This window comes from Mangifera indica, chromosome 10 (genome assembly GCF_011075055.1).
Source record: "Mangifera indica cultivar Alphonso chromosome 10, CATAS_Mindica_2.1, whole genome shotgun sequence".
In the NCBI taxonomy this organism is placed as follows: domain Eukaryota; kingdom Viridiplantae; phylum Streptophyta; class Magnoliopsida; order Sapindales; family Anacardiaceae; genus Mangifera; species Mangifera indica.
In genome coordinates this window covers 11567057-11577912 of record NC_058146.1, presented here as the reverse complement: position 1 = coordinate 11577912, position 10856 = coordinate 11567057, and the positions used below count along the sequence as shown (strand labels likewise).

The 10856-nt window shown below is 33.8% G+C and overlaps 1 protein-coding gene across 1 annotated transcript; it reads left to right on the top strand.

Annotated features, from left to right (window-relative positions):
- Positions 1 to 4608: 4608 nt before the first annotated feature.
- Positions 4609 to 10566, top strand: LOC123228301 (tRNA (guanine(10)-N2)-methyltransferase homolog). The gene is made up of 6 exons (XM_044653651.1): positions 4609 to 5093; positions 6000 to 6211; positions 8108 to 8425; positions 8555 to 8629; positions 9031 to 9105; positions 9864 to 10566. The coding sequence occupies exons 1-6, from the start codon at positions 4889 to 4891 to the stop codon at positions 10416 to 10418; spliced, it is 1440 nt and encodes a 479-aa protein (XP_044509586.1). The 5' UTR covers positions 4609 to 4888; the 3' UTR covers positions 10419 to 10566.
- The last annotated feature ends 290 nt before the right edge of the window (positions 10567 to 10856 follow it).

Genomic DNA, 10856 nt, shown 5'->3' with positions numbered 1-10856 from the left:
AAGCTTCCAAAATTAGTCCCAATATTTCTTCTACAAAAATCAGCTATTTTAAATATGAGATAATATTTAAACCTGAAGTTTCAAAGATTAACTCACATATGTTGTCTACAAAACCAGAAGTTTTGTAAATATAACAATAATTAAACCTGAAGTTCTTAAAATTGGATGGATAATATTAAATGGGCTTTTTCCATGAATCTCCACGTAAAGAATTTATGAGCTAACTAAATAAAATATCCCTGAAGGACAAATACAAGGGTATTATTCTTCGGCGTCATATCCTTGAAGGATTGCAAGCCGAAATATGGATATAATAATAAATCCATTAGTATAGTGACAAAAATGCCCAAGATTGTTATAAGTCCATCATATATATTTATTTTGGAGTCATAAATATTATTTTGTCTTTCAATATCATGTTTTCTTCCTTTCAATATTTTGTGTACGTTATAACTAACGTAATTTTTAAATGAAAGGAAATGGACTCCAAAATTGAAGCGTTGACTTCAAAAGTTGATGTGGGAGACGTGTTTGATGGATAGTGCAACAATGCACACCATTCTTAAGGAAAAGAAATTTTTGTTAACTTTAGCATTAATTGAAGCTAAAGTAAATACTATATCAGGATCAATCAATTTGATTGAAGGCTCCGGAAGAGCCACCATTATGTTAAACAATGAGACTAAATTAAACATCGATGATGCATTATATTCAAGTAGATCCAGAAGAAATCTACTGAGTTTAAAGATATAAGAAAAAATGGTTATCATCTTGAAACCATAAGTGAGAATGATGCGAAATTCATCTGTATAACTAGTAATGTCTCCGGAAGAAGGCTTATACCAGAAAAATTGTCTACTTTATCATCTGGATTGTATTGTACAATCATAAAGACAATTGAAACCTACGCAGTATCGAACCAGAAGTTCGTTGATCCAAAAGCATTTATGCTTTGGCATGATCGTTTAGGCCACCCAGGATCTACAATGATGCGTAGAATTATTGAAAATTCACATGGACATACATTACAGAATCATAAAATTTTATTGTCCAGTGAACAATTCTGCATCGCCTGTTCTCAAGGCAAATTAGTAATAAGACCATCCCCCTCCAAAATTGGAGGTGAATCCCCATTATTCCTGCAAAGGATTCAAGGGGATATATGTGGACCCATTCATCCACCAAGTGGGTCATTTCATTATTTTATAGTCTTAATTGATGCATCTACACGATGGTCTCATGTTTGTTTATTGCCTACTCGAAATGTTGCATTTGCTAAATTGTTAGCATAAATTATCAAATTAAAAGCACATTTCACAGATTATTCGATCAAATCAATACGACTAGATAATGCTGGTGAATTTACATCCAAAACATTTGATGATTATTGCATGTCTATGGGGATTGAGGTTGAACATTCAGTCCCGCATGTTTACACACATAATGGATTAGCTGAGTCTCTTATCAAACGACTCTAGGTAATTGCACGTACTTTACTACTAAAAAGTCAATTACCTACTTCTATGTGGGGATATGCTATATTACATGCTGCAACGTTAATTCGCTTGCGACCTTCTTCTCATCATCAATATTCTCCCCTACAATTGGTTCTTGGTTACCAACCTAATGTATCTCATTTAAGAATATTTGGTTGTGTTGTATATGCCCCTATTGCGTCTCCTCAATGCACAAAAATAGGACCCCAACGTTATTTGGTAATATATGTTAGATATAATTCACCATCCATTATCAAGTACCTGAAACCATTAACAGGTGATCTTTTTACTGCATGATTTGTAAATTGTCACTTTGATGAGACAACTTTCCCATCTTTAGGGGAAAAGAAAATGCCTCCTGAAGTTAGGCATGAACTTACTTGGTATGTATCAACCATGTCTCATTTAGATCCTCGCACATCCCAAAGTAAAACTGAAGTATAGTGAATAGTACGATTACAAATTATTGTCAACCAAATGCCTGATGCATTTGTAGATACGGAAAAAGTGACAAGATCACATGTTCCAGCTGTTAATGCACCAGCAAGAATCAACGTGACTGCTGAACAGTCCATTCGAGCAGTGACTGATCAATCTATTGCACGCCAAAAGTGTGGTAAACCTGTTGGATCGAAGGATATTGTTCCTAAAAAAAGAAAGGCAAATAATCAAATAAATATCAATCATGATGATCCTAAGATAATTGAAAAAACCACACTCTCTAATATTCCTCCAGAAGAGGTTATAGTCCCTGAAGAGACTCAAGCCCCTGAAGTGGCACAAGTCCCTGAAGTGACACAAACCCCTGAAGTGACACAAACCCTTGAAGTGGTACAAAATCTTGAAGAACAGAAAAATGAGAATATTGAAATATCTTTGAATTATGTTCATACACGAGAGATGTGAAATCGTGAAACAATTATCATTGATGATATATTCTCATTTGCAGTAGCTACTGAAATTCTGAATGATGATGATTTTGAGCCACATACTGTGGCTGAGTGCAAACAAAGACATGATTGGCCTAAATGGGAAGAAGCAATTCAAGCAGAATTAGCTTTTCTAGCAAAACGTCAAGTGTTTGGGCTTATAGTTCCAACACCTTAAGACGTACAACTCGTTGGATATAAATGGGTATTTGTGAGAAAAAGAAATAAGAAAAATGAAATTGCTAGATATAAAGCCAGACTTGTAGCCCAAGACTTTTCCCAAAGGCCTGAAATAGACTTTGATGAAACATATGCACCTGTGATGGATATAATCACATTCAGATATTTAATCAGTTTAACAGTCTCTAAAGGATTGGATATGTGTCTAATGGACGTAGTTACTACTTATTTGTATGGAAATTTGGACAATGAAATTTACATTAAACTCCCTGAAGGATACAAATTGCCTGAAGCAAAAAAGGTCAATTCAAAAGGCTTGTACTCAATTAAATTACAACAATCATTGTACGGATTAAAACAATTCAGACGTATGTGGTACAATCGCCTCAATGAATATTTGAAAAAAGAGGGTTATATGAATGACTCTATATACCCATGTGTTTTTATCAAAAGGTCAGAATCGGGATTTGCTATTGTAGCAGTTTATGTTGATGACATGAATTTAATTGGGACTCCTGAAGAGTTCTCAAAAACTACTAAATATCTGAAAAAATAATTTGAAATGAAGGATTTGGGGAAAACAAAATATTGTCTCGGCCTGCAGATCGAGCATAATTCAAATGGAATACTTATCCATCAATCAGCGTATATTGAAAAATTATTAAAACGCTTTAATATGGATAAAACTTATCCTTTGAGCACCCCAATGGTTGTTCGGTTTCTTGATCCAAACAAGGACCCATTTCGTCCTAAAGAAGAAGATGAAAAGATACTTGGTCCTGAAGTACCATATTTTAATGCCATTGGAGCTTTATTATATTTGACCCAATGCACGAGACAGATATATCCTTCGCAGTTAATTTATTGGCCCGATTTAGCTCTGCACCAACCTGTCGCCACTGGAACAGAATCAAACATATACTCTGTTACCTCTGTGGAACTAGAGATTTGAGATTATTCTATTCTGATAAATCCCTTAAAAATCCTAGTTTGGTTGGATATGCAGATGATGGTTATCTTTCTGACCCCCATAAGACCCGTTCACAAACGGGATATATTTTCACTTATAATGACACAACTATATCATGACGTTCCACCAAGCAGACCTTGGTTGCAACTTCTTCAAATCATTCAGAAATTTTAGCTCTCCATGAAGCCAGCCGAGAATGTATATGGTTACGGTCTGTCATCCATCATATCCGAAATGCATACAGTCTTCCTTCTATAACAGACACTCCTTCCATATTATATGAAGACAATGCAGCATGTATAACACAAATTAGAGGTGGATACATCAAAGGAGACAGAACCAAACATATCTCATCGAAGTTTTTTTACACTCATGAGCTCCAACAAAGTAAAAAGATTGATGTCAAACAAATAAGATCCAGTGAGAATCTTGCAGATTTGTTCACTAAAACACTACCGATATCAATATTTGAGAAGTTAGTGTATAACATCGGTATGCGGCGGCTCAACAAGCAATCAAGTTAATCCTACTACAAAGAAGGGGAGCGCTCATCAGGGGGAGCATTCATCAGGCAAAATTTTGAAGTATTGGACAAAAGGTACACTGTACTCTTTTTCCCTTCACTAGGTTTTGTCCCCTTGGGTTTTTCTAATAAGGTTTTTAATGAGGCAGTTTAAGCACATCCAACACCAACTTATAGGACATTTAATAATTATGTTTCTTTGCTTTGACTTTTATCCCACTGGATTTTTTTTTAGTAAAGTTAATATAATTATCTGTGAGTGGTGGAAATCCAAAGGGGAGTGTTATATATGGTGGATTTTCCACCACGTAGGCAAGATTGACAAATTAGTGTGAATGCAAGAATATAAGCATGCATTAAAGTCAAGAAAGGGGGGCAGTAGGTTTTCTATATAAAACCCTCTCCTCTCATTTGTACATATACTTTTCTCTCAATTTAATTGCATATTGCTTTTTTTCATTCTTCTTCTTTTCATCCGGGAAAGCATTTTTTCCTTAAATAACTTTTGCTTTTCTCTCACTTTTGTTTTAATCTCATTATCTTTATATACTTGGATATTATCTTTATAACAAATAGTCATTTGTTAACTATTGCCACTCTATTTCATAGTCATTTTAATTTTAATTAGAAAATTGATCACACACAAAAATAAAATTCTCAAAACGCAGTCGTTTGGTGTACATCGGCAGCACAGGGTTTTAGGGTTTTGTAACTTCACCAAGGACAATTTGCAACTGTTGTTGAAGAAACCAGAAAGAAAAGAGGGAAAAGCAAAGGTGTAAACGTAAAGATGTGGTATTTGTGCGTGTTCTACCATAGATTGTTAGACTACAGAAGGCCAGAGTTTGAATCTCTAACTCAGCTTTTTGGTGAACCAAGCAGTTCCAGTGATGTTTCATTAGAATGGAAAATTCCCAAACACCATCACCCTGATTCTCCCTTTCATTTCGTCAATATTTCCTCCGAAGATGTTGCCCGTAAGGTCGCCAATCGAAGTAAGTGTCATTTTATCTTATTAGACTTGTTTGGACAGTGAGAAAGTGTGGAAAAATGAGAGAAAATGTCATAGTGCTGGAAGAAAAATTGTAATTACAGATACTGTTTTATCATTTTCGTCATGGATATTTATAGAATATACCACTGTGTCGTAAATTCTTTAGTTCATCTTATCAGAGTTGTTTGGACTTTTAGAAAGAGTGAGATGTGAAACTGTTTCTAAGAAAATTGTAATTAGACATGATTTTTCTTTTTTTTTTTTTAATCCTGGGATATTTATAGAGTATATCACTATGTTAAAAAAATTTCTTAACTCATCTGATTAGAATTGTTTGGACGGGAGAAAGTGTGGGAAAATGAGAGACAAATGTGGAAGTGATGCTGAGAAAATTGTAATTAAACATAATGTTTTTTATATTTCCCCTGGGATATTTATAGAGTATATCCCTTGTAGTCAGAAATTCTTATTTCATCTTAATAAAATTGTTTGGACATTGAGAAAGTATGAGAAAATGAGAGAAAGTACAAAGTAATTGTGAAGGAAATCGTAATCACACATTATGTTTTTTATTCTTCCATAATGGGCTATTTATAAGTATCAGTTAATCTCTCAAAAGCCAATGCCTGATCTTAGTTTCATATGATTGGGATTGTTTGGACAAAGAGAAAGTGTGAGAAATCGAGATAAAATACAAAAGTAATACCTAAGAAAATTGCAACCACACATATATATATTTTTTTAATTCCATTGTGTGGTATTTATAGAGTACATTATTGTGTAATCACAAATAATCAGTATCATTTAATCACTCTAAAATAATGATTGATTTTCTCAGCTCTCAATCTCATCATTATCTGTTTGTTATTCTGTTGAGCTTATCATGAATTTGCAAATGCATTCATAGGCATACTTGTTAAGGGAATTTATGAACTTTGGGGAGAAGGGAGCAGCTATGAAGAATTGGAGGAGGCTATAAGAAATTATCCAGATGAGCGGAAGTTTCCATATTTGAGCCCTGAAAGTACATTCAAGATTACTGTTGACAGTTTTGGGAAGGTCATCAATTTCCAAGAACAAAATGATCGGATTAAGGGACTTTCTTACATTCCTTTCAAGGTGCAATTCGTCTTGTATTAGAAAGTTTTATAGTGGAGTTTTGAGATAAGCTTTGTTATTAAATTTTGTGTCATAGAATTCAGATTAGGTTGGTTTTAAATTTGGATTAGATCTATGTCCCAATGAGTTGTTGATATTACAATTTGTTCCCTTCTTCTCTTCTCATTTACTTTGTATGCCTTTACTAATACTGTATACCATAGTTGTTAAAAGCGCGCTTAGGCGAGAGGCTCCCCAAGGCAATAGGTCCACCACTTCTAAACATGCAAGGCGAGCAAAAGTTTAAGAGCACAACTTAAGTGTGCTTTCATTGCATTTTAGAAGAAGTAAAAAACACCACAAAAGCGCACTTTTAAATCAAACCTAATAATATAAATATAGGTTTAAAATTTCGATTTTTTATAGCTCTCTTATTTACAACTCACTCACTGTGACGACTGAGTTTTTAAATGTGATCTTTGATGATGAAGATGAAGACTTAGATTTCGATTAAAATAAATGTTTGATAAATGTTTATGTAGATTGAAAAGTTTTAATATGCTTTCATGTTTTAGTATAAACACTTATTTATGTTTTGTGAGACTTCATTTATGATATTATATTTTAGTATTTGGTGATTAGTCTCTATTAATTTTATTTTTTATATCGTTTTTGGTCAAAAAGCAACATTTTTGCCTCTTTTTTTCACTTCGATGATGGGACCCCTCATCACTTTTAGATGCTTTTCGCCTTTAACAACTATGTTGTGTACTATTCCTTTATTTTCAATATCAAATTTATGAACTGTATAACCATTCATTTAAATGCTGGAAATGATGTTTCATTTTCATGGCCACCATAGGGTGTGTCCATTTTGCCCATTATATACTGGCAACTAATAAAACATAAAAACATGAGTAGCATTGTTTTTTGTACGTTGAGGATTTTGGATGATAATTATTTGTATGCACCTTCCAGGCTATATCTCATTTCAGTCAACTAAATAGAATTCTTATTGCACATGAAACAGATGGGTGATATATGCATATGTTTACTGATGGACTCCTGCTCATGTTTTTTTAAATCTGTTCTCTTACAATACATTTTGAGTTTCCCATAAAAACATGAGTAGCATTGTTTTTTGTACGTTGAGGATTTTGGATGATAATTATTTGCATGCACCTCCCAGGCGATATCTCATCTCAGTCACCTCCCAGTTTTTTCCATCAAACTTCATAGTATTCTCATACTATGTTCTGGATTTTCATTATGTGTCTTATGTCAGTGACACAACGTTTTAATCTATTATGAAGTTTGATGGAACATGTAGTTTTAATCTATTTTAAAGTTTGATAGAACATGTAGCTCCATTGCATTGCCAGAAAATGGTTTTCTAAAAATTTCCCAAAATTATGTCATTTTGTATGAAGTATCATGTATTATTTATCTTTTCCAACTACCAATATTTTAGTGTATTTATGCCATACAGTAAGGGAGGTCAGCAAAAGTTTACCTTAAGTTAATTGCATTTAGGATAAATTAGGAGTATTCATGCAATTCATAGTCTTGTTATTTTTTTCCCATCCCAAAGATTTTATTTAAATTTCTTTATTAAAATTTAAGGGGAAAAACAATTCTTTATTCAAATCTGCCATTTCCTTTTTTTCCAATTTTAAAGTTCTTAACATTCTGTTCATTCAGTATCAAAGCTATCCTTATCATAGTTGTTTCACTTTCCTTTATTCACCATTACAAGGGAGTTAGATTTGGGAATTCAAGTTTTAAAGTACCTCCATAAAGCTTATGAAAGTCAAACTTTGAGACAATTTCTTGGGTGTAAGGATTATAATTCATGACACTCTAGTTAATAATTGTCTTTGACATCTGTGATGTTATAACTAATTAATTTTTTTGCAGGGCCGAGTTAATTTAAAAAATCCGCAGCATAAGTTCTGCCTTTTAGAAACTGATGACTATGGAGTTAATAATGGGCTCCCACCAGTTGTCCAAAGGAGAATCTTTTTTGGTCGGGAAGTTGGCAGTGCTGATAGGAAGCTTTTACCAACATATCAGTTAAAAAGTCGTACTTATCTTGGCCCCACAGCAATGGATGCAGAAATGGCTTTCTTAATGGCCAACCAAGCATTGGTCAAACCCGGGAAACTTGTTTATGATCCTTTTGTTGGCACTGGGAGTATTCTTGTTGCTGCAGCACACTTTGGTGCAATGACCATGGTTTGCATTTAATGCTCTGTTGTTTTGTCTGAAATTTTTCACTTGGTACTTCTCCCTTTGGTTGTTCTATGAACTTCTTGTTTTCTGTAGCTTATTATAATCATCCAGTACCGGATGTAAATTATTCAGGGTGCAGATATTGACATTAGAGTGGTTCGTGATGGGCGTGGGCCTGATTGTAATGTTTGGAGCAATTTCAAGCAGGTGATTATGCTAAGTTGTTAATACTGTGTTTCTAGCAGTGTCATTGAAATGGTTCTCTAACCACAACATATAAGTATAACAAGAGATGCATTGCCATCAAAGCTATCCTTTTATACAAAGTTGTGATTTATAATTCCGGTATCAAGGTTATTAGCTTTCACTGCTCATATAATATTAGCTAATTTAATTTTTAGTTTTAAAAAGTTAAATGGAATCTTGGTTTGTACCAACTAGATGCAATGTCTTAGTTAAAGGTAAATAAATAAAAGAATAGCTGCAATGAATTGTATAACTAAATTCATTAGTTGATGAATTTCAGCAGTGTGGATTGCAGATGCCTGTTAGATTGTTAAGGGCGTATAATAACCATACTTAACTCATTTGTTGATGAATTTCTGCAGTACGGGTTGCCGATGCCAGTTGGTCTGTTAAGGGCAGATAATAACCTTCCACCCTGGCGTCCTGGATTGAAAGAGGTACTTGTAAAGTTTCTTATTCAGGCTATGCACAATACAAGTGATTTTTCTCTATGTTTCTCTGTTAGATTCTTAAGCTAGATTCTTACTCAAATTTGAATTGGCTTATTTTTACCAATAATTATTATTAATTTATTTGTTAAGAACATGTGGTAACCAAAAACCAACTAGATACCATCTAGCTTGAGGGTCTGAAAATTGTTTTATTGCACTGTAACTATAATCTCACCACTAAAAAACACTACTCATACTACTGTCATTCATTTTATGTGAAGGTAGGAAATTAAAGTCGTGAGCATTCATTCTATGCAACAGGGTCTGGTTAAAATATAAAAGCTTCATTAGATTTAAAGCATGATATTATTAAATTTATACTTTCCAGGATTTTTTGTTTCACAAGTAATTGAGAAGGGTAAATGTACAATGCATTAGTCAAATACGCTAAAATAAGAGAAGGTGCAAACTGAGTTGATTGCAATTCTAATTTATTGCAACGTGGTGCTGTTTATATATTTTGGACTAAGTACAAATTTATCATTTTTGGATAACCAGAGCTGACTTGATTGGAGACCATGGATTTATCTTTTAAAGTATTGCTTTGCACAAAAATTTCCGCCGAAGGACTTTACAGTGGCATTTCACAATCTGTCTTTGGAAATTTAATCATCCATTGGAACTCACAAGTTACAAATATTTTTTATTACCTTCAGTTTCTGTATCTTGTTCTTTCATTAAAAAATGATGTTTCTGTTATATAGGTGTTTGATGCCATAATTTGTGACCCACCTTATGGAGTTCGCGCTGGTGGACGTAAATCAGGTGGCCGAAAATTACTAAAGGGTGCTATAGATCCTTATACTGTTCCTGATGACAAGAGGGTTGGACACATACCATCAACAGCTCCTTACTGCTTATCTGAGTGTATACACGATTTGCTTGACCTTGCTGGTAGGATGCTGGTAATGGGTGGCAGGCTCGTGTTCTTCTACCCGGTACTAAGAGAAGATAATTCAACGGAAGACTGTTTCCCGGAACACCCTTGTTTTAAATTGATTGCTTCTTCCGAGCAGATCCTAAGTTCACGTTACAGTCGGGTTCTACTAACCATGGTGAAGATAGGTCCATATTCGGAGGAAATTGCTTTGGCAGCTAGGATAAAACACCTGGAATTTAGGGAGAACCATTTAAAGTGGTTAGAAGATGGTAATCTTCATTCTTCTGTTTTTGCTCCAGCAGATCCACAGTTGACTGCAACTGGGGATTCTAGATTTAGTAAAGAACCAAAGCCAAAGTACAGAGGGAAATATGTATAGCATTGCTTTTGATGCAGGTTTACGTGGTTGAACTTTGGCAACTATGGCATTGACGGCAAATTTTGATAGTGATTCATACAAAAAACTTTCTGTTATTTGGTATTTCATCAGTTCTAACATGTATGAATACGTAGGAGTCAAGTTTCCATTTCCGGTGTTGAGAATTTGATTAATTTTCTGTAGCCTATGTTGCTTTTGAGATACAATGGTAGTAGTGGTTAAGCAGAATTGGTCTAAGATTTCTTGAAAGCATGCTATCGAAACACCAAGGAAGTTATAATGAAGAAGCTATAATGAAGTGGCTAAATATATTATAATTTTAGTACTTATATTTTTAATAAAAACATACGAGAGTACCCTATGCAAAAATATCATTTATTATAAGTATATTTAATGAGTATTAATTTAGGTATAATGATAATATGTTATTATTATTAT